Source organism: Periophthalmus magnuspinnatus, chromosome 22 (genome assembly GCF_009829125.3).
Source record: "Periophthalmus magnuspinnatus isolate fPerMag1 chromosome 22, fPerMag1.2.pri, whole genome shotgun sequence".
Classification (NCBI taxonomy): Eukaryota; Metazoa; Chordata; class Actinopteri; order Gobiiformes; family Gobiidae; genus Periophthalmus; species Periophthalmus magnuspinnatus.
Genome location: NC_047147.1, coordinates 17,566,879 through 17,591,503, shown reverse-complemented (window position 1 = coordinate 17,591,503; position 24,625 = coordinate 17,566,879). Strand labels below are relative to the sequence as shown.

The 24,625-nt window shown below is 40.5% G+C and overlaps 2 protein-coding genes across 9 annotated transcripts in view; both read right to left on the bottom strand.

The window, feature by feature from the left end:
- Positions 1-9,399, bottom strand: part of kif26ab (kinesin family member 26Ab) — a 93,412-nt gene extending 84,013 nt beyond the window's left edge. For all 3 annotated transcript variants that reach the window (XM_033988376.2, XM_033988377.2, XM_055231095.1), the window contains exons 1-2: positions 9,205-9,399; positions 8,771-9,004 (exon numbers count right to left, since the gene is read on the bottom strand). In XM_033988376.2, the coding sequence (XP_033844267.2) occupies positions 8,771-9,004; positions 9,205-9,267 (297 nt within the window). In that variant the 5' untranslated portion in view covers positions 9,268-9,399. The remainder of the gene's footprint in view (positions 1-8,770; positions 9,005-9,204) is intronic.
- A 4,669-nt stretch (positions 9,400-14,068) lies between these two features.
- On the bottom strand, positions 14,069-24,567 carry aspg (asparaginase homolog (S. cerevisiae)). 6 transcript variants are annotated; one of them, XM_055231140.1, is made up of 18 exons: positions 24,042-24,374; positions 23,064-23,187; positions 22,886-22,930; positions 21,815-21,926; positions 21,617-21,742; positions 21,449-21,532; positions 21,006-21,132; positions 20,794-20,906; positions 19,201-19,386; positions 19,006-19,119; positions 18,670-18,789; positions 18,467-18,562; positions 17,930-18,093; positions 16,767-16,853; positions 15,960-16,059; positions 15,812-15,877; positions 15,627-15,677; positions 14,371-14,985 (listed from the first exon to the last, which is right to left on the bottom strand). In XM_055231140.1, exons 1-18 carry the CDS (start codon positions 24,295-24,297, stop codon positions 14,947-14,949), a joined length of 2,010 nt encoding a protein of 669 aa, XP_055087115.1. In that variant the 5' UTR covers positions 24,298-24,374; the 3' UTR covers positions 14,371-14,946. The 6 variants fall into 6 exon arrangements, with proteins under 6 accessions (XP_033844270.1, XP_055087116.1, XP_033844271.1 ...); XM_033988379.2 differs by lacking the exon at positions 22,886-22,930 and having other exon boundaries at positions 14,069-14,985; positions 24,042-24,565; XM_055231141.1 differs by lacking the exon at positions 15,627-15,677 and having other exon boundaries at positions 14,069-14,985; positions 24,042-24,373.
- Between the last annotated feature and the right edge of the window lie 58 nt (positions 24,568-24,625).

Here is a 24,625-nt window from a genome sequence, read left to right as displayed (position 1 = left end):
ACTTACATTTGTGGCTTTGTGACAGTGCGGTGGCAGCTTACATCCATTTTTGTGCTCCAGTCTGGTTCAGCGTAGCTGCGTGATCCTTCGCCAAACAACAGCATTCAGACAAGTAGTATAATGTACGGCTATCAGTCTTTCCTGACAATAACAACTAGTCTTCATTTCAACTTAAAGGGGCTGTACACATTTTTTCATGTAATAAAAGTAAAATTTGTCTCGCCCCAGCACAGATATTTTGTATAAGTATCTCTTAAAGTCAAAATTGCTTTGTGCTGTAAGAATGGTGAGCTGTTCGCATGCTAGTTGTTGTGAGAGATGCACTGATACAGATACTGGTAATTTTGCCGTGTCGAGTATTGGTCCCATGGTATCGGTGCTGTTGATATCCCCGTTTGATGTAATAAGATTATTTACTGGCAGATAAACTTTTATTCATACAAAGTGGTTCTGTAGTTGCCTGTAAGATAATAGCAATCACATACCACAAATGGATCAGTTTTATAATAAGTTAACTACATTTTTTGGGTGGGAAAAGGGCCATTCTCTGCACTTATCAGTTAATATCAGGTAAATCGGTGGACCCCTAGTTGTTGTTAGCATTATCATAATATCGTCAAACCTCAACTCTGGCTTCTGAACATTGTGGAAACTGATTATAAACACGTCACAGTGAATGACTTGGATGTGAGGAATGTGTTTCAGAGAGTAAAAATCAGGTACAGCGCCTTTAACCATTGTGATTAATACTAGAACACTGGCACAAGCCTCATGTTTGAATAACTATATGTGCATGGGAGATTGTTTGGCTGAGGTAGCTTTCTGTTCAAACATTCAATTATGAAACCGGAGCTGGCAGGTTGTAAACAATCTCTATGGCAATTTGAGAAAGGTGTTTTTAATAGCGACACTTGTGTAAGCAGCGTTCTACCCTAGGCTAAGGTTTACAAAGACCTGCCTGTGCTCCTCCAAGACACTGATTCAGTCTTCAGTGAAAAGATATGATTAACTTTAAAGCAGTTCCCATATATTACATGTCGGTTCCTCACTATTTTGTAATGTACTGTGTAAGAATGGTATGCGATAATAAACACACCTGTTTCAGTTAATGAACTAATTACATAGAACACAATGCAATTAGTCATGATTTTGTATGTCAAGTGATTTTCAAAGCAGCGTGGATGGTTGGAGCCAGATACCTTTTTGAATCATTAATACTTTTCAAGTTTTATAAAGACAGTATCAAATAGTCCATCAGCTTAAGTTCAGTTTCTATGCGCAGTGATCAGTTTATGAGCACTTTTCACAACTCTCTGCAGACAGCAAGACAGTGGACTTGTTTTAATCTTAAGAGCTGCTTATAAAATATATCTGTACAGGGGCAAGACAAATATTACCTCAAATATATGGGAAAAAGTTACAGTGCCTTTAAGAATCTTTTTGTTCTTAGCTGCATGTGGTGTGCTTAATAATATTGTCAGCATGTCCACCTACTCTGCAACCTCTTCAGCAATTTCTTACACCTGCAAAGTTTAAATTTCAAGACCACACTTCCTCCGAATAGCTCTCCTCACCTTGACAGTAACATCTGGCCGCCCCTCTGTAGACTTCATACGAGCAATTCACCGCAGACCCGAGCGGAGCCAGATGGCCATAAGAGAACGCATAGCCCGTGCATATACGTCTGAAACGCTCGACTTAACCTGTGCCTGGGAGTTTGGGCATGTGAACTTTTTTGTTTCATCTTAGGATCATTTCACATGGGGAAATTCCTTAACACTCACCAATGCATTCTTCAACTCGCCAAGTGTTGAAAGCCCATCATGATAATCAGTCTCGCAATCCAGACCCATCAGCCATTGCATCTCTGCCCAGACATAACCCATTTCCTGCATGTAGCAATTTGCACGAGCTATTCTGTTAAGTAAGGGATAGGAGCGGGATAGCAGGCAGCTCGCATCGAAAATTAAAGGGCTGAAAAGAAAACTGCTCTAGTGAAGTTTGGGCCAACGTTTCAAAGATAAACAGTGTAAAAGTTTAGGGCCAATTTGACAAACGCTTGTAACAGCTTAACTACTGCGTGTGTTGTGCCAGTGACCACAGGACTGAATGGCTGGAGACTATTGTGCAGGCTCCAGGTAGAGATAAAGGGGACAGAATGAATCAAACAGAAGATGAATTTGTTTCTTTCAAGGATGTTAAGCCACCGCTGTGCCCGGACCGGAGATATAATGGTTCCCGTAGAGTGCTTTGTTCTCTGCACTGTTCTGTGAAATTCAATTCAAGAAAAGGTGAGTTAAATGTTACCATTTCAACTGTGAATAGCACCAGTGTGTATTTTGTCCTCACAGCATGATCCAAATGACTATATATTTTGATACTACAGAATAAAGTATACCCAGCTACAAATAAATACTTAAACTAATATTGTAAATAGATGAATATTTGAGCAATACTAAATGACCAAAATATAGACCCTTTCTTGATGGTAACATTATAAGTACAGTGTGTAACTTTGGCACGTCACCTGCATAATTCCACGGTAACATAAAGTTAAAATAATACTTCAGAACATTCTTCATATAGAGAAATACGTTTTATGCCATACTGTGGACGATTATAGCCAAAGAAAGAACATTTCCATGGAAACAAGGGCGTAAAGACCTTCCTCGAGGCCAAGTAAGAGTCAGGTTTGTGGAGACACAAGCTCGCTCATAGTAAAGACGCATGTGAACACTTTTCGGCGTAGTAAACGACTAAACAAATGAAAAAACATGCTTTTATTTTAGTACTTTTGGCTAGAAAGCGGCATACTGTGTCTGACGCCTTCTCCAGGACTGCATCCCATGTGTGTGATAAGGTGTACTCTCCCTTGTCACGATTTATGCTCCTTGGACCTTGTTTGCGGATCTCAATGGCCTCTCTGATCCAGCTGTAGTATTTGTTGCTGTCAGTGCGGAAGTAAAAAGTATGGGGCGTAAACTTCTCCTACTGTCTGGCAATACGAAGTAAAGCAGCCTACACATCACTACACCATCATGTGACGAGGAAGGCTACGGGAAGCAGCCGAAGAATGTAAAACAGGAAAACAAACTCTCCTGTCTGACAAAAAGTTTAAAATTTAAGACAGAATGACCCTTTACCAAATAATTACAATTTCTGTTTAAATATTGAGCTTTTTCCTTAGTATTGACCATTTTAATTTTAATATCTTGATGACACTAGTATCTACCTACTGCAACAAAATCAACAGAAATGTATAGATAGAGACAAGCATTCTATCCATGTTTAGTAAGAGCCTAAGGTAAAGATGTTTATCAGCCCCATAAAGTCTTTATGTGTTTCCATCAGCTTGTTTTTATGTTACCTGTTGCTTTCAATTCACAACATGCCTCAGTAACTTTTACTCGCTTTTTATAGCCATTTAAAGTGCCTGCTTACAATTGCATTTCTGAGCAACAAAAATGCAAAACGGTGCAAAATTCTCCAAGGCAAACAGTTATAACATATATAAACTAAACACTGCCATCAACAGAAAATAGGTCAATACAGGCCTAGTCAAGTCACTCAGTGTATCTAACAGACAAAATGACACTCGAAATTTGTATAGAATTGTTGTTATTGACTTCTTTTTTGTCTTCTCTACAAACTGTCCCGCTAGGTCTTCTGTCTTGTTATTTGAATCAGTATGTCTTGTTATTGATATGTCTTGTATTTCAAAATGCTTAAATTGTATCTTTGCCTCACTTTAAATAAATACATTTTTTTTAAAATAGAAAAATGTATAGAAAGGTGAATAAAGAGCAAATATAACTCATGCATAGAACTACTGAAGTACTATCCACTACTATAAGTCAAGAACTGACACAAAGTACAACTGTTCATCTCTTGTCACCTCATCACACACGTAGTGACAGGCTGAGAGAGATGGATACTGCTGTAGAGGAGAGTCCACAGCAGAAGCAGTATAAACCTCCATGACTGATGTCTGCGCTCCTTGCTCCACTTGACTCCAGATTATTGCTCTGTGCTTTAATACAGCCACATACCATAAAGCAGCAGTCACACAGGGCATGCAGGGAGACAGGGCCCTGCCGCTGCTCTGCATGGCCTTGTATGTCTACTGTGCTCATCCCATAGCTACTCCAAGGCATGCTGGACTTTTGCGTTCCTTAATGCTTAGGTAAATTAACTAGTGCTATCATGACATTAATATTTTAAACTCGATTTCAATATTAAGGAGACTAAGACTTGATACTCAATACCGATTTTGATACCACGATGATAATAAAAACACTCTTTCTTTAGATAGTAGAAAGTCATTGTTGACATTAAATCATAGCGCTTCCTTTTATATTACCATGTGGCCTTATATCTGTGTAATCCCTCAGTAGTCCAGGTATGTGTGGTCTTATACTAATTTCTGTCCTGTTTATGTTTTTAGTATCAGTACTTGTTGATTTGAGAGAGCATCCCATTTCAACTATACACTAGTACATATATATATAACCAATCGCCAAAAAATAGGAAGAAATACGTATGATGTTTGAATATGATTGTGCGTGACAATATGACATTTAAATAGGACAATAACTCAGGTTCTTTATCTGCATATACCATCACAGAAATCTAACTCTGTCCTACAGTTTCCTAGAGAGTACACCTGTTTGAGCCCAGGCTGGCCATCTGAAACCCTAACCAACAATAAAAAGCTGACAGAAAGGTCAAAGGTCATCCCACAAGGAAAGGTAACACCCCTGCCCCTCTGCATGGGAAACAGTAGCTACTCCGGTAAACATTTCTATACTGGTGATCCCTGGGCTATAGCGCAAACAAACTTCTCCTGTGTTAGTCCCGCCAGTCCATATATGGGCATAGAAACACCATAGAGTTAACATTACAGATTCAAAATGACTATTAATTAACGCTGCTATGCTTGGATGTAAATGTTTATTCTATAGGCGTGCAAGTTATGGGAAATTGTAATCCAGAAACGGTTTGGAGGCATTGTAATGTAAAAGTGATTAATTTCTTTGCTTTGGGGAAACATAACCTAATTTGTAACCCTTAGCTGGAAGTCAGAAACAACTGCGTATTTTTCCTCAGATCAGGGGTCAAGCTGAGTACAAAGCACAAAGCAATCAAACGTGAATCTAAATGAGTGCAATTACTGCTCTACATCATTTATTAATTCAAAATGAAAAAAGCGAAAAGAATGGACGTTAGTGGTGCAAAAATAATTCCTGGAAATGTGTTCACAGCCGCACAGTTGGTATAATAGTCTCGGACGTGTTGTGCATACATGAGCAGGGTGAGGCGCTCATGGTCAGATTCCAATTCAAATTCATTCATTAAATTTTTATCTTTATAGAGACCCTCGTGGCTACTAAAATGTGCTTTCTGGATCCGCAAAGGTCTAAGGTGAAAGTGTAAGCGACCTCAACTGGCAGCGGTCTAAATCTTGCTCGCGCTCAGAACCTTGTAGCAAATTCTGGGTTAATCAGTCAGTGCATTCCCCTGGTTTAAAAGGCACACCAGTACATTTATATTCATAAGGCTTAGTATTTATGAGCGACTGTTTGGCACTGTTGACTCTGGAACTGACCATTCTGGACCCCGGTGTATTCATTCAGCCAACACTATGTGCACTCATTAACCAAATTCTTTCACCAAATACTGCATACATTTAGAAACAGTTACAGCTGTGACAAGCTTATATTTCTGGTAGTGAGAAATCCACAATATTGCAGTATGAGTAAAGTGGTGATTCACAATGCAAGGCTTAATTTCATGTGCCAGTAGTAAAAGTTTGGTTTGATCAGACTCTGATTTCAGTACTCTTCTCACGTTTCCATTAGACTGAATGTCATAACACTGTAATGCAAGTTGTGCATTGCAAAGTGCTCCGGACATAAATAGTAGTATATTAGTTAGTATATACCAGTGTTGTACATATAAAACTAGTGATATACAAGCTCCTTCTGTCTTTTCTAGATGCTGATGATATACTACTGCTATATACAAAGTGCAATTTTAAAGAATATACCCTGCCATGTGCTTAAAGTATCTTGGTAAAGCCTAGTAGTATTCCCTAACTGTAACAGGCCACATGTTAAATGAATGACTACAGTGGAATGAAGTTGAACCATACCACCAACCTGAGTATTCCATTACCACTGTCTTTTTTGAAATATGCCTTTGGAGATAGCTATCCTGTGACAATGTTAGTTTAAACTGTGAGTGTGAGGTTGGACCCACTCAAGCCTGGCCTAGGGGTGAGGAATTAGAGGTCTCAATAACCCCAGGCCTTGCAGTCTACCTAACTAAATTGGCTATTATCTGCGTTCACTCTGTGGGCTTTTTCATGAGACAGATGATGGTGCCTGAAATATGAAACTTACCTCTCATCTCATCTCATCAGCAAATGCAAATATTAAGTATGGCTTTCAGTTAGGGAAAAGTAGATAGAAAATATCTTTAGCATAATTGCATCCTTCAGCGTGAGTGCCTTTCTTGGCCCAGTCGATCTTGATGTTTACTGTATTATGACTTTCAGTAATGTAAATGGGTTTGCTCAATGCTATCAAGTTGGTAAGATGACTGTTGTTATTTTGCCCATGTCCTCTCAGCTAAGGGCATTAATTCCCCGGGTTACTCTAATTATGTGCTGTCTGGTGAATGTAGGATGTGCCATTGCAGCAAAGTTGAGGGTTGGCATCTCAAGGACAAGATCTCAGGAAAGTTCATTCAGGCTGTGGCTCTGTATCGGGAATCTGAAAAAGAAGGTCCTGAATCTTGATTGGGATGGTAAGGGCAAAGGGCATTGAAGTCGTACAGGAAATTTTAACTGACAAAAAATTGGGCAGGGTATACAGTGTTAGCTAACAAGACTATAAAAACTAGGAAAAGTGGCAACATATCAACAATGATGCCAATTATACATTATATAGGGTGCACTGGCAAAAAAGTTATCTTAAAACCTGCTTAATTTCATGTGAAGTCAAGATTTTGATTAGATTTGAGTAGGTTTATCAATAAATACAGCAAATTCTAAAATGTTAAACTGCACTATGTAACTTTTCTGCTGCTGACCTGCTTGTGCCCATGGATGTTTTTACTTTTCTTGCAATGTTCCACAGTATGGCATTAAACTTATCACTCTCCATAGAGACAAGCAATTGGCGCTACAAGTTATAAGTCAGATCTATAGAGAGATGACCCTGCTCACGGTAACAATCCATGTTTTTCAAGGAATTATTTTAGCAATAAGAACACCTTCAATGGAATAAATGCAAAATAGATATGTTTAATGCCATTTTGTGGAAAATTCCAGGAAATGTAGCGTTGTCATAACATCTCCATGGAGACAATCAAGTGGCAAACCATTAACTAGAAATGATGCACAGTGGACCTTTAACTACTGAAATTTTTTGTTACCTCAGAATACAAAGGTTACATACAAAAAGTGGATTTTCCTACTATAGCAGCAAATCTGTAGTAAACAACTCCCCAGAAATACCCAAAACTCAAGTCTAGCGTGAACTTTCCCTCTACTAATCATGAAAACAAACAGCTCCATACATGCTTTCCTTGTATTTTAATCCACTACTGTATTCAAACAATACGTCTACGGCTCTTACAAGGGGGGTGACCGGGGGACGTCTGTCTGGGGACCGGGCTTACTTCCTGTTCACAAAAAAGCCACAGCGCAGGGAGGGGAAGTGCGACCTCAGTAAACAGTCCCTGCTTGTGTTTTTTTTCCCATGGAGATCTCAGACACAACAGGGATCACACACAGCCACACCTAGTCCCAGTCTCCTCTGCTACCCCACTGACCTTTCGACGTGATTAGCCATGGAGGAACGTGAGGATGGGGCAACAGGTGAGCAAGCCCAAGGGTAGTTTTGAGACAATGGGTGTATTATTCTATAGCTTAACCATAGCGCACTAACATCAATGTGACTTTCACTCCAATTAAGCCATCAGCAAGTGCAAAATAGGAGAATATAGGGACCGGAGCACCTGGGAAAGGCCACAAAGCACTGCTGCAGGGTCCCACAGTAAAAAGGGGAGGTCAGTTCCCATGGTACATAATGGCGGTGTAATGTGTTATACAGGAGGACTTACCTGATACCCCAGTTAAGATCTGATACAGGCTAAAAGATGGGACCACACAAGCAGGGAGATCAGGTGCCCCCTCTAGACCTGTTTTTACATCGGGTCAAGTGCTATTGTGGATTGTAAGGGGTAATGTAGAAGAGTCTCAAAAGGAATTACAAAAAAGAAGTGATGCAAAAGTGAAAAAAAGCAAACCATCACAAGTCTACACCACTGCTCCCAGGGCCTATATTTAACTGTGGTGGGAATAATGGGAGCAGATATACAGGAACACTTTCAATGCACAGTGAAGGTCGGCACACACTTCCTCCATAGTCTCCAACAGGAGGCTCACTTTTAAATTCCCCCAGCCCCAGCAGCTCCATTGGCCCCCTCCACCCAAATAAAGAGATAAGCATTGTGTGGACAAACAATGGGCCACTTTCAAAGTCTCCAAAAAGCTGCCATTTTCACATCCAAGGCCAGCATTTGAAGTGGGCCAATAAACAACTTTACAATTGATACAATAAGAAAGCTTCAATGGGTCTTTGTCCAGTGACATTAATACTGTATAATCACAATATAGATACTGGCAGATCATGCATTTTTTCTAATACAAGTGCACTCTAATAAACTTCAGAGCATGAGTTGGATGCATCTAACCGAGACTAACCTTGAGTGAGTTTTGGTCTGCCAGGGCCAGCACCTGCTCCTTGAGCTCGGAGACCTTCCTCTGACATTGTTGACACAGCGCGGTCTTGTCCTCTGACTCCTCTGAGATGGAGACGGAGCCTGCGCCCTCAGGAGCGGGGCGGCTGCTGCATCGCGCGTCCTCTGCACAATGAAGCCTTTTCCTCGGGGTTACCTCTCCACTCGCCGGGGACATACCACTGGGACATCCCTCCACCTGAAACATAACAAAAATGTGTTGATAAATGTTTCAGTGGACACGTGGGAAATGAAAAATGCTGCTTCAGTTTTGTTAAGTTCCAAAGCACCTGTCGTGTCTTTAAACACAAGAATCAAACTCGTGGAGCAAAAAGGAGGGAAAATGACAGTTGATAATTATAGGATTATTTTAAGACTAGGGTTTAGTGAACAACTTACAGTGAAGCCCCGATCAGCTTGTTCCCGTCCATCAGCACCTGAACAGCCCTCTGCTGAGTTCATTCTCCCAAACTGAAGCTCGGAGAAGACGCTCTTCTTCGTGCTAACTTAGAAAGTTCGGGAAAGGCGCAGAAAACCGCGACAGGCAGCCATAGGAGAGACTTTGGCTCTGACTGCGAGATAAAAGTCATCTGTCGGTGTGTACAGAGCCTAGTGCTGCGGGCTGGGAGACGGGGACTGGAGAGTCCTAAAGTTTACGAGCCGCAGCGGGAGTTTGGTCCAGGGCTACAGCAGGAGGCGGTGTCTGCTGCTGGAGTGGGAGGGAGCCATGAGCGCACAGGGGACAGTGAGGAGAGGCTACTAGAGGAGCCTATACTGTCATTATTGTGAAGAGTGGGGGGTGTTGTGTACAAGAGGAAGCCTCTTTCAGGTAACCACTTGTATTGGGAGAGGCTATTAAGTTACACAGAAGTTCACTTAGCCTAATTCTCTTGCTGCAACAGTTGGCTTTTTAAATTAAAATTTAATTTCCAATTATAGGAACAATACGTTTATTGTGTTGATTTTGCATTATTGAAATGTAACAAAAGGCTGCCCTGGTTTAAGCTCTAGTGGGCTCCTGCACACTGTTAAAGAGCGCGCTACATTTCCAGGTTGTTGGTGTAGTCGGCGCTACTCTGGCGCCATCACCTGACCAAAACACCAAACAGCAACAGTTGTAAAAGGATGAGGGGTGTGGGGCTCTCTTCACTTAAATATTAATTTGGTAAACTTTAAATATTTCATATGGATGATGTAAGCCACAAAGGCCACATGCAACGATGCCTTTGCTCTGAAAATGGTTCTCTTGTTGCCCTAAAACGACCTATGTGATTTCAGTCAAAGCCTCTTACACTAACAGTGGTTTCCTACGCACAAATATATTATATATTATTGTTGTTGTTGTTGTTGTTTTTATTATTATTATTATTATTATTATTATTATTATTATTATTATTTTTAATTTTTTAAATAAAGAGAATGCTTACATATTAACCTATCAAAAATGTACACGCAATTACTGAAAGACACAATAGCAAATGTATAGCTACAGGAATATTGAACAGATTTCAAAAACTTTTCAAAGATATTAAATAATGTATCTATATTTTCTCTATGTTGTTGTTGTTTATTTTTTTTAGTTGCCATTAAAAAGACATAGGTAATATTTCTCTTTTGCGCAACAGTTGCAGAGTTTCAAAATATTCTTAGCTGCCAATTTCCATAAATATTACATTAATAATTGAAAGTGTAAATAAACATTTCGATGTAATGAGTAGATTGTTTGTTGTGGGGTGCTGTTCAAGGTGCTGAACACCGGGTAGGAGCGATGATTAGAAGGTCGGAGTCTTCAAGACGCACTGATAACGCGCAAACATGATATCACCATTTTCCGTCACCGCGACCACTTTGTTCGTGCTTACCTTTGTCTTTCTCTTGAGCAGGTGACTTGTGAACCCAAAGATAATATCGGAGTCCACGATGATGGTGCCCAGGTCTATGACACCAGGGTTGGGTTTCCCAGCCCCTCCAGACCCAGATGAGTTTGGTAAAGCCATGTGGGCAGCGCGCGTTCCTTACACAATAATCCACTCTTTAGGAAACAAACACCTTGAGTCGTACATCCATGCAACAGGACTTTACATCTCACGTTCCCTCCAGCAACTACATCCACGGGCTTTAAGCCGTACATCCAGTCGTCACTTGAGGTGCGCGCTTGCACGTGTGCGTAAAACACAGACCCTCCGGTGAGAACACAATAAAACGATAGAATCCATTCAGGCGAGTTTACATCCACTTGTACAGCATGCCTTACCGCGCTGAGATGCAGGTCTGCGTCTCTGAGAGAGCATCTTGCGCATCTGGCGTTCCTCTTGTGTCGCTCTTCTCAATCACTCCCTCTCTTACACTGATGACCTGCGCGCCCACCCCATTTGCTGGTGGCTGTACTTGTCAGCGCCCCACGCGCTCATGTAAAACACAGTGACAACCTGCAGCCACCTAACGTCAGCCTCTAGTGTCATATTATGGGATAGTTTTCTAATGTCGTCAGCTTATATTGCCCCTTAATATAGCTATCATATTCATATTACCTTCCTTATTATGGCACTATCCACCCTCATGTCACTTACTGTGCTGGATCCACTATGCACTAAGTAGACAGATGAAGACTTTACTTTTGATATACACAACGCCTACCCTAAACATGTATAACATGTTATTATTTTAGTTATATACAACCACACTTTATGCTCATAAGTTTATTTCGCGCAGCTGACTCCTTTGTGACATCTAAGGGCTAAAATCTTAATCTAAGGTGTTGCCACTGGAGCTGTTGATAAATTGTGCAACTCTGTCTGAAATCTAGTAAAGATCTACTGATTGCTAATCGATATGCAATGAATAGGCGTCATCACCAACAGACTGAGCCTAGTTTGAGACTGAACCATTGCAAACACACTGTGTGGCTGTCACATTATGTTGTAAAAGAAATAGAATGAAGTGAAGAAATACGAAACTTAAACTATGAAGACGAATTTTATACAACGAGCTGTACACTATGATGCTCTCCAAGAATATTGTTCTGTATAAAATAAATCCGCATGTGTTTCTCAGCTTCATATGGATGCAATCGTAGTCAAATGCACGCGCACAGTTTCAGTAAAACCTACTGTCCTTTACACCTCTGTTCAGTGCATTACGTGATATCTTGCTGTAGCAGCAATAGCCACAACCTCGAAAAGTGTAGTGTGTTTAGGAAAACAAAAAAACAAAAACAAAAAAAAAAAAAAAATATTAATTGAAAGTCAAGTCATACCCAGTACGCTTTTTGGATGGTTCAACACGTGCTGACGTCACTGACACGTGCCGTTTCATGACTTTTGCGACCAGGATCTGAACTATCACCAGATTATAAGTTTATGACATTTTGCGCACAAATGAACTCCAGTTAATAAAGTGTATTTTAACTTACATCCCGTGGTCCAGGCATCACTTTGAGCGCGTGTACGATATAAGGTCAACCTTTAGAATGCATCATTACTAAAAGAAGTGGAGTTAACAATAGCCTGAAAATATTCAAGCGCTGCCATGAAGGATAAGCGTTTTGATGGGGTGAATGTGAAGATGCTTGTGTGGATAATTACAGTGTATAGTAAAAGATCATTTAGGCGCTCTCCCTGGTGGCGGAGATTTGGCTTTGGTCTGCCCCCAAGTCGTTGATGAAATTCCGTGGACGTGGTCCCTTGGGAGCAGACTGCTACATCTGCTGCCCTTTGCGCACGCACAGGCGCACGTACAGGCGCACCGCTGAGGGCATCTCATTAATGCCGCTGCTCTCGCTCTCCTCCACGTCTTATCCCCGCGCAGGACAAGGCATGGTGAGAAACGTTTAGCAAATATTGATAGTTCTTGGCGCATGGAGGAGATCAAAGAGAGGGAGAAGGAGGAGAAAAGGGGATGTCTGAAAAAGGGGAGGGTGTGGGGGGGCAATCGGGGTTTTCATGAATGATTCATGCAATATATAGGGTAGCCAATTCCTATTCTTACCAGCGTTGTATCGGATTTAGATTTGTCAGGCGTGAAAATGGAACTTGAGCTGTGCGTAAAAAACCTTTGTAGAAGTAAACACATTTATTATTAGCGTAAGTCAACAAAAGCAGACCAGTTTCAGAACTTTGGACAGCGACCTCCCCTCAGACCCACACACTGCACACAGTCGAGTGATGTCATGGATACATTTTAATCATTGCTCAGAACATACAGTTGGGAAATTGGATGCTCCCTGATGGCAGAAAGAGGCTACTATACAAAAAGTGAGTAAACATAAATCAGACATCTAAAAACTAAGCATTCAGTCTTAATAAGAAGCAACTGACGATCTCACACTTGACAAAACCTACCAAAATAAGCTGCGATAATAACGTGTCCAAAGTGGTGACCCCAGTCGTACCTCCAGTATTGTAGTTGGCAGTATTTGTCTGACTGGTCAAGTGGTCCTAAACATTTCACAATTTTGTTAAAGAACTGTTGAACTGTTGAGAACCACTTAATCAGAGAGACCAAAAGTACATTCCATAGTTCATTTACACGCTGAATCAACTGAAGAAAGAAAACATGTAAGTTCATAAGTTTAAAAACAAAAAAGTACATGAAAAACACATTCCTCCAGTGAACTGTCGCCTTCTCGCCGTGCGTCAGAGCGCGCTTACCTGTAGAGCTGTTCTCCTGAGACGTTGCTCTCCTGAAGTTACCCAGAGTCTGGCTGCCTGACAGTGGAATGGGGAGCTCCTTATATACTGTTTTGGGGCTTGGTTGATACAAGCCTCTTATTGAGAGAGGAATGAGGCCCATGCTGGTCCAACCGGATGAGCTGGGTTCCTAGTGAGGAGCACGACAGGGCAGCCGCCCTCAACATGCACTCACACACACACGCACGCACGCACACACGCACACACCCCACACACACACAACCAGATACCAGCCATAGAAAAGGCCATCAGTCACATACACGGTTTCATTTGAACTGAACACAATTATAAAATGCTTTAAATTTGTTTCAGAGTATTCCCTAAACACAAAAGTACCAGACAAGGGTTGATTTTATAATGTGAAAGCTGATGGTCTCATTATTATTCTAGGCACAACTTTACTAAACACAAAGAAACAGCTCAAGCTAATATAAATGACCCATAACAATTGGATAGAGTAATTCATACAGAACACTGTGTCAAAGTGGAAATTGCACTGGGGTCTGCGCAGCACATAATGTGCTGTCTGTGTTAGCCTGAGAGTGATAGAGCCCACCAACGAGAGACCAGGGTTTGATACAAGAGATTTACTTTTTATTGCTTTTGTCACAGCAAAATAGACCACTATATATTTCAACATCTCTCAGCACCTCTCATCCTTCTACTACAGTAGTATGCAGCAAGACAGTAACGGCAAATGTTCTTTAAACTTGCATTCAAACACAGCTGTAACATTTATGTGAAATGAACAGTGTAAAGACATCATTCAACAAAAACAGTGGATGGACTTTAATAACATCAAACTTAGTAAATGTTGTTCACAGTTTGAAATACAGAGATATGCAACTCTTCCAGCTTTACTATTAGTATCTGAAACTGGTTGGGGCTGAAGAGTAACTTTTGCTTTACCTGTGCTTCAGTAAGTAATCAAATTTTGTCTCAGGGTAAAGTCTGCTCCTTAAATGCTTAAACCAACTTAAAATTTATAGATGCCACAAATGTATTTCTATAGACCATATTTAAATTCATGAATGAGCATGGGAGGTTGTAGCGCACTCCACGTAAAAAAAACCCATCAGATTTACCCAAACCCTGATTTCCTAGCATATTACAATAACAATTCTTTCAACATTAAAAGCAGCATTTAAAGCACTGGAAGCAAGTAAGACAATCAAAACATATAAATACATTTATAGCATTGCCGGTTCATTACACTTGTACAGTATATATACAAGTTAGTACTGTGCTTTTACTTTGGATGGAAACATTATATGGCTTTAGACACATTCAAAGCTGGGAAGAGTAAGATAACGCTGGCATGGATAGGTTAGAAATATTTCAAGGCCATTTAAGAGCCCAGGGACAGACAAGTTAACATATTCAGGATTCAGTGGTATATTAAAGTGGGAAGACAACAAAGTGGATGGAAAGGTGGCATGGTCCTGCGGGGATTTCACAGTCCAGATGGGGGGGCAGTGAACTCGATCCCGTTCTAAGACAAAAAAAAAGAAATAAAAAGTTACTAAATAGAACACAATGAGAAACTAGTCCATGAGCGCTAAAGCTGTCATGACTAGACACAAACACACACTCTGGCCCATGAGAGGAAGGCTGCTGTGCTCAACAGTCACCCAGAGGAATGCGAGGCCAGGTGAGCAGGCTGCCACAATGCCACTAGACTAGATCTGACGAGGCTTGGATGGAAAACAAAGGGTGAGGTAAGCTAATTTTAAACTCAAGCTGATTGCCTCTTTCTAACGTTATTAAAGATCATTATATTGTACTTTCAGTGCCAACATGATGTTTATATGTATAAACTCACAAAACCCCAATGCTCAAAAATGCAAACATTGAAGACATTCAAAATAGTGAATGGTAATGATTTTGGACAATGAGTTTCTGAAGTTTCCAAAGCATTTTTAAACCAATCAATATGTTTAAATGCTTTACAGTTCAACACAAACACGTCCACACATATTATGCATGCAAATAAATGAGTAAAAGCAAAACTTAACATTTGAAAGTAAAGAGAATTTTTGCAACTATGTGCTTGATTCAAAACTCCAAAATCAAGGCACTAGGGATCAAGAGGATTTCATGCACAAGAAGGAAAAATCACCACATGTAATTTACCTCCTCATCATTATCAAATTCAGCATATTCACTAAAGTCACCAAAAACTGTCTGAAATTAAACAAAAGAAAATTGTAATTATGAACAGATTATAAGAAATTATTGGGATCGCATGCTACTATTATGTTAGAAGGACTTTTACAGTACTGAAGGGATCCATGAATTACTCCCACTATTTGTTTTACCTTGGTTCTATTGCTCATGAGCTGGACTAAAATTGCTACCACTTCCTTTTTGCCAACCGACTGAGCCTGTGACAATGAGAAAAGTTGTCACTCAAGAAAAACTGAAACACATTTTCTTTTGCTCTTTTAAAGTTAATGTGGAACACACCACTTGAATGGCGTTCTGTCCATCATATCCTGGTTTGGTCAGGTCTGCACCAGCAATGCTCCAGATTTCTAGACCCTCCAAGTCACCACTGGCTGCCAAGCTGACAAAGACAAAAAGGTAAAGGTTATTGGAGCATAGTTTCCTAACAAAGTTTCTATACTTAAAGCCACACTGTGTAACATTTCTGGTGGTAGGCATGCCACCTGGAATCCATGGACATAATAGTTTTTTTTACTGTACTGCAGAACAGAGCAGCATAGAAAAAATAATTTCCCTGGAGACAAGCAGGTGACATACCACCAGGCCAAATGAAGTCTGTGGAGAGGCAAGCATACTCATAGAAAAGAAGCATGTTTTTGAATGATGAAAAAAAAAAGTATTAAAGTTTTTGCTGCATTATATCGCAATGTGGCTTTAAGGTGGTCATGTTGATGGTTTTATCCCATTTCATGTCTGTTGAATGTTTTTTGTTTCTATTATAGTTAAACTAACAATATATAGTGACAAACTCCAAGCCAATATTTTAGCTCCATCTACAGAGAGTTGGGATTTAAATATTTTCTGCTTTGTGTTCAATATGTTTTGTCCAACGCAACACTTTTAGATGATATATCATGAGCAGATAAAATTATCTGCCTCACTTCAGAGATGCGCATGAGATGCTGAGATATGTTGCCAGGCAGCATTCCTACACTTTGTGTAAGAGTGGGACAACAGGTTAAGCCTGCATCAACTATGTAGGATAGGTCACTGTGGACAGACAGTGTGACTCGAATGACTGGTGGTCATCTTTTTAAAGAGTCTCACCTGCACAACTCCACACCTGCTTCATCCAGTTCGTCACGAGAGAAGTGAGCTCCAGTCTTCCTCAACAGCCTCACCACTTCCTTGTGTCTAGAATCCAGAGAGTTTACATCAGCATTAGTTGTTGCCTTCCAGTAAAATAAAATAAAATCTATGCTTACTCTCAAACTTGAAACATGATTTAGTCTTGGACTAGAACAACAAAAATTTATAAATAATGTAAAATTACTACAATATGAAGGTGTGTAGCGTTGGCTGGCATGTTGTGACAAGTCCCTAACCCCCATAATAAAGCACCCACGCAACAGTGACATTAGCAATAAAAAACAAAACAAATCATAGTTCCTCACTCAAAAACAAATACCAGTGCCTCCATATGTGTCTGATGAATAACAGAGCTGTAAGTTTATTTTTATCAGTTTATTGTGGATCGTGAATTAGAAGGAAAAGCAACTATTTCAAGTAGACACATGACTTCCTCTTGTGCGCAACAATGCCGGCATCTCCGCGAAACTGGGAGCAGGCTGGTAGGACTGGTTCTTAAGACACTCCCCATAGTTGTTCTACCCTACACCTCACCTTATACTCTGCCAGTCCTTATATGGCCATCAGACTGTGATTGCTCTGTGTAATCTCAATGCTATTCAAATATTAAAATTGTTGACATACTAAGATGTATGACTATGGCTAATTGTTTTTGAAGCGCTAACCAGCGAATATATATGGCAATAGTCTCGTACAGTATTCTAATGCATACTCAGAGCGTCCATCTGCTACCACATGACAAACATGTCAGCACTTGCAGAATCAACCGTTAAAAAAGGGACAAGAGACATTTGGCACAGCTTTAACACAACGTTTTCACCCGGAGGGTAAGCATCGCACTTACACATAAAGAACAGCATTCCAGGGGCACGCTTTTGGTCATGTGAACATTGAGGTTCATCATCTTAAAATCAGAACTAATTTGATCTTTGGGGTTCACTGTTCCCATTTGCCTTCATCATGCACAGTGACAGCAGTCCTCTGAGGAAAGATGCACCTTAAAGAGTCATTAACATGATCCCTCGAGGAAACCAAAGTGTAAGTGCTACAGATGCTAGTGGCCAACAGGGAGGCTTAGCTGTTACAGCTTTATGATGGCGTGCATTACAATCAGGTCTTACCTAAAGTGTACTGCATTGCACAGGGGAGTGGCCCCATAGCGATCTTTAGCATACACTGTGGCGCCGTGGCTCAGCAGGTACTGCACTGTTTTGAGGTTGCCCTCACAACACGCCACGTGTAAAGGTGTCCGTCCATCATAGTCTCCTAAAGACAAATTACTGCCCTGTCACAGAAAAAAAATTAAGTTTTCCATATTCATTCAGTATTCAGAAGAAAAAAAAAATTTCAAAAATGCATTGGTATAGAGAACAAAACACATGACTGGAAACAAACTTGGCTCGCCTAACAAGTCTAGCCTCATGTTTAGTTTCATGCTCTTCTATGCTTCTTTTTTTATTTTTTTTCCTCAATCGGGTATTTGTAGTGCCATGGACTTTTGCATATTTTGTTTTCTGTTTTTGTTTCTTCTGATTCAAAAATGGATGTGCAAATGTTCAAATCGGGAAAAAATCTTAGAGCCAAGATTAAGGCATAACCTCATTTGGAAAGTAACACTTCATTTAGCATTACATAATTGAATTATTTGAATGAAGTACCATTTCTTTTAAGGCCTCAAATGCCTCAATGTCTCCAATCTTAGCAGCAGCACAGGCTAGTGGGGGAGTCAGGGCATCACGGATTGCTTCCAACTCCTGTAGACAAAACAATTTATACACATTATAAATAAAGGACATTGCAAAACAAATAGCAGGGATTCAAACTTGTTGAGAACTTTTACTGCTCCAGTCCCTGTGCTCACCTCTTTGCAGCTGATGCTCAGAGATTTGGCAATGACCTGGATGAAACGGCTGTCACTCAGGCACAACTTGGCTCCAGCAAAATCAGCTCTCATCTCACCTCGGAGGTTCTGACTCATCATCTACAAACACAACTGGACTTTGAACACTGCAAAAAGCTGACATGAGGATAGCTGTGATACTACAGCTTTTTGTGACTCTTTTAAATTACTTTTAAAAACACATTTGCAGTGTAAACACCGGAACACTTATGGTTTCAGTTTCATACTTTACTTGACTAAAAGTTGAACAAGCCAACATAGCATACACATGTTATGTTAAGTGACAGGTGGGCATACCTTTTTCTTTGCTTCTAGATCCAAGTCTTTCTTTGCCAACACATAGGAAAGCTTTGAAAGTGCCGCTTCAGGCGTCATATCACCCCCAGCTATCAGTCCAGCGTCAATCAAAACCTACCAAAAAAGAATTAAATCATCATTCCTCAGTTGGATAAAGGGAAGAAGCATGAACCTAATTTCTGTAAGCGTCTGTACCTTCCCTGTTGCGTAGGATGTGGACACCGTTCCCCTGAGACACTGTGTACAGTTGATTATAATAACACCAGAATCAGTGGCTTTCCTCAGTTCATCGAGTAGATCCTTGCGGTTGTCGGGAGCATTTCCGCTGCCATATGTCTCCAGGACAACTCCCTGCATCGGAGGCTGGAGGAAGGCCCTAACCTGAGTGAGACAAATATGAAGTTTAACTGTTCTTGCAATGAATCAACAAACAGGCTTTAGTACCTTTAGTTATCTCTGGGTAACAGTTATTTTCGTACGGATGCTGAAAAATGCACCATGCCATCTGCATAATTATATGTTCACTCCCAACATATTTTTCATAATTTATGATTTGGGGCTCTAAACTAACTTCTTGTCAGAGCTAGGATTTGATACAAATTACTCAGATTGCTGATAGAGCTCTGATGATAAATTTGCAGCTGTTCATCTTATAAAATCAAAATATACTGCTGAGCGTGCTGACTGTTCAACTGTTCAAGGATTAAAACAGAAATTATTCTTCCATGTTATCTTTCCTGAAGCCCTCTTACACCATCCAGCCCCCTAAAAGCCCATCTGGAACCACCTCCACACCCAGTTTCTTTCTCTGTGGTTGGCTGGCACTGGAAGGCCCTATACCACATCATTAGCAATGGCAGACGATGCGAAAGGCAGATGACTAAAATGGCAGGGAAGAGAGTAATTAATCTGAAGGTGTTAGCAAGCATAAAGTCGCTTGGCACAACGACGGCAGTTACCGTAAAACACTGGGAGAAGGTGACATTAAAAGTGCCAGCTTCAGTCAGTATTTTCTGATGCCATAAGCAGTTGAACGAGAAAGGCCGGGGGTAGATTACTCATGAAGAAAGAGGTACAGGGGCCTGGTGCCTAATCAAAACTTGCCCCATAAAGCCAGTTAGAGGCCATGAGGAAGTCTTGATAGGCAAGCACCGCAGATTGAGACTGTAAAGTCACTCTTGCAGATGTCCCAAGAGGGGGAGGTGCCACTAAACGTTACAGTATCGATGCCAATCCTCCCTCTTTACAGGGTGATCGGTCATGCCCCATATATCGCCTTAGCATTCTCTGGGATGAGCTGTGGTGGCAGTTTACATGAAAGCGAAAGGACGAGAAGACTGGCAATATGCAAATGTAGTTGACAATAGGTTTGTAGCTTTGCAAAATGTATCTGCTAAACAACTTTTAGTTTGATGATAAAATTAATAATTAGCACTCCATAATGCTGGTGTAACTCAAGTTGAGGAAAAGTAAGATTTCCCTTGTGGATCAACATTTGTGTAATTCTAAGTATAAGATTATACTTTAGCATTCCATTCTTGATATCATGGTTTTACAGAAGGGAAACAAAAAAATTAGAGCTGTATTGTCAATACTACAACAGATGTGGCCAAATCTCTCTGACAAGCATAGTTACAATACTGCTGATACTCCTTAAAGTTCCCTAAAGGACCATATTAATTATTCAGTTGTCGTCACAAATACAAAAAACACAATCTAATGTTTGTGCAGGAGATACAGATCTGTTGTGTGGTTGACTGAGTGCAAAACCTGTTTGGGGGGACTCACAGTGGCGGCAGTGATCCCTGGAAAAAGCCGCAACAACCCCACATTCCGGTTTAGCTCTGTGCTCACTTGAAACTTGGCCGTTGTATTGGCCCTCCACACGGTGTCCCAGTTAACTACAAGTGAAGGACAGAGGCTTTTACTCCAGACATCAGGACATACTCATTAAAAATGTAAAATCTAATGCGTCGAGACAGACTGCCCCTCTGGCTTACTTATAATGTCCACTTCAGCGGAGGCCAGAGGAGCCAGGTTAGGGGAAGCGAATGCATTAAAGCTGCCAGTGTCCACTTTGGTTACACGATTGCCTCTGTATAGTTTGTTATAGAAATATAAACCCACCTAATGACAAGAACAGATTAACACAGAACCATATAATTAACAATTCAGGGAAGTTTGTAATGTGCCCTATGTTTTACTGAACTAGTTTCTCTGCTCTTGTAATTGCCATCAAATGTCTTGAAACACAAATCACTGGCTTATTGTTATCAAGACACTAGGGCTTTTGTTGCCATTTAAACCTCTCTAGACTCTGTAAGTAAACTATTGTATGTATGAGTGTGCTATCAAACTATTAATGTATTATACTTGTTATCTCAACTATATATTTGAATACATGTTATGATTTATGCATAAAAATTCCTTATAACTTTTTTACTTCAGGGATAACAAATTGTCCTGCGATCAACAGCGCCCCCAAGAGGTTGTCTCTGCCATCATTTCGTAATTCATAGATGGGCACCTGAAATTAGACCATTTTAAAGTTATTATTTTGGAGAGATTTTTAGACCAAAAAATAAAACAATCTAGACGAAATCATATTTACCTGTGAACCTGTCAGTATAATAGGTTTGCCCAGATGCTCACACATGAAGGACAGGGCTGAGGCTGTGTAAGCCATAGTATCTGTCCCATGGAGAATCACAAAACCATCATAGCTTTCATAATTTTTCTGAGACAAAACACAAACAGAGATATGTAAAATCTATTGTGCACATTCATTTCTATTAATGCTAATAAGTACCTCAATGTCCTTTCCAATTCTACCCCAGTCATCTGTAGTCATATTTGAAGAGTCCAACAAAGGGCTGTACTCCATTATTGTGTAGACTATCCTTTTACTGTCTTTACTCGCCCTGCAAAGACACATGAGAGCAATTTCCATCATTACAAAAACAGGCGGTACACGGAAACATTCTAATTTAGTTTAGGTGCAAATGAAAGAGCAGAAGCACACTGTCACATGCTAAAATTAGTCCCTATAGAGAAATAGCAAATTGGGTCATTTATCTTTATTGAACCAATCTAACAAAGTTGGATAAAGTAGTGATTAATTTAAAGTGTGAGTTTTAAGAGGGCTCTGGAAACGAGAGAACCCACCGTGAGTTTATGAAGCAAGAAAAATCTATTACAGTGATCCTATTGGCAGACCACATGGGAAGGATAAAAAAAAAAGTCGCTTGGTGTTGGATAAATTGTATCAAAACTAACACAATGGCTTTGATTATCAAGTTGCAAGTCATATCTGCTATTTAGACACAATGTTAACATCAAAGCAGAGTAATATTAAGAAAAAGCTACTGATTTTGACTTAACTTTATACTTAAAGAGAGTGACAACCCTCGTTCACATTATCATAGATCAGCCTAAAATTTGGAGTAACTGAAAGGCACAGCAGGGGGAGGTCAGCAAATCCCAGCAAAAACCAACTAGAAGTAATTGTCGAAACTCTAATTAGGCTTAATCTACATTTAACTAAGAGCATATGGTGTTGGTAATCTTGTAGTCAAAAGCTTGAAAGGAATGCTTTCATTGTGACTTACATGTGACTAAAACACTCACTAACCTCATGCATTAGCTGAAATTTCTCTTTAATTACAGTCACAATACATGTACATGCTATGCATTCAAACATGCATTCAGATTGTATACTGTACTGTATCACTACTGTACTGTAGCTGGATTTGTATTATCCAAGACGTTTTTCACAGATACACAATCCATTACACTTCCTTATGAAATCGTGCATTTCCTGTCAGGCCAGCACACCCTCTATAAAAACTCCCAAGCACAGAGCAGGCACAAACAATAGTACCCGCTTAACACAGGGCCAGTATAGTCAGGATTGCGAGTTGGCTTCCTGTTAAAATTAAGACAATGTAATATTTTTATCATATATTGCAATTATAATAGAGAGTCTTGGATTAATATTCTCTCAGTAAGTGAAATTAAGTATTATATTACTACACAAAATAAGGGAACTTCAAACTTACGGTAGGACCAGAGAGTTTTCTCCATAGTAGCGGTAGAGGCAGGTCTGTTGGGCGTACAGCTCATCGTGGAGAATGGGAAGTTTTCGTAGGCCCTTTACAAATGCATTGGGTTTGGGGGCAAGCACTGGGAATGACAACAGAAGTATGAGTATTACATGATGAGAGTGATCTGGAATTTCACAAATACTGGTATTGTGCTGACATCTAGTGGTAGATTATGTAAAACGTGTAGAACAGTAACTCATTCAAAAAGAGGTTTAATGAATGACCATCAAAATGCTATGCTAAGTACACAATTTCATATAGGCCTACAACAGAATGAAAGTAATCGCATCACACATTTGGGTAGTTGACCTACAGAGCACAGTTAGATAAAGCATGGATGGGCAAATGAGAAACTTCATGTGGCAGTAGACTCCTTGAGGAAATGTTAGGGGATAAACATGCTACAGAAGACATATCTGAATTGCTTGGTAGGGTGATATGATTATATAAAAGTTTTGACAGTCTTACTTTTCACAAACATTACGCCCAGTAATTAATTACGTATTATCTACGCCTTAACATTTTGTTTGATCAGGATTAATTATATACTTTAGAGATGGACCTTTGGATACATAATATTTTGCCCAAGTTCAAATAATTCTGGTTGCATAAGACCCTCCCTCCCTTGTAAACATCTAGTTACTCATTGAGAGAAAACTGAAGTTACTCCTGTCGGGTAACATACGGCCAACCCTGAGTCTTCTGTATTCTGCGTGCAAGTGTGATATTAGCACACTATTAGTACACAAACAGCAAAGTAGTATGCTGCTAACAGATGGCGCTGGCTTCAGCTGCTTTAAGCTGGTTATTTCAAGATACACGTGCACGCATGCATGTTGTCACAACATGGGCATGTGTGTATCACTCTCACGATACGACAGAACAGAAAAACACACGGACCAATATGACAGCTGTCACATTAAAATACTATACCATTGTCATGGAGGGTCATCCCTATCGTTCCCCCGGTGTTGATGACAAGGACCCGCGCCTCGGCAGCTCCAGGTGAAGTGGCGGGTTCAATGTTGTCAAACGAGCTGCAACTTGACAACTTTCTCCTCCGGGTCGGATGTAGCTGAGCATTTCTTGGCGGGCTGATCTCGTTAGAGTCTATGAGATCTAAAGTCGGCTGTGAAAGTGCCCGGGCTAAGGATGTCAGGTTGTTTAGGCTAAAGACCGAGTCCGCCATGATGATTTACGCGCGCACCGGTGGTCCGGTGATCTGAACGCGGCTCCTGGAGCACCCTGTGGACCCTGTCTCCAAACTATCACTATCCACGGGCCACCCTTAAGGACACAGCCGTGACGACAACAACTGCATGTTTAAAAGAACCACGACTCCATTAAAATGTGCTAACGTGTAACGGGGAGTAGTTTGTCTGGTCTTTATTTTCAGAGTCCTCTGTATTTTATCTGATACTGATGAAACGTAGCTGCTGATGCTCCACGACGCGGCTGTGGGCGTGGTCTCACGCCCACATGCTCATCTTACCAGAGTCACGTGTGACAGTGGCTCT

Coding starts and splice junctions, on each gene's coding strand:
- aspg (XM_055231140.1), bottom strand. CDS start 24,297: ATGGCGGACTCGGTCTTTAGCCTAAACAACCTGACATCCTTAGCCCGG. Junction 21,743..21,814: donor GAATTGGAAAGGACATTGAG/GTACTTATTAGC, acceptor GTTTTGTCTCAG/AAAAATTATGAAAGCTATGA. Junction 18,563..18,669: donor TGAGCATCAGCTGCAAAGAG/GTGAGCACAGGG, acceptor TTTTGTCTACAG/GAGTTGGAAGCAATCCGTGA.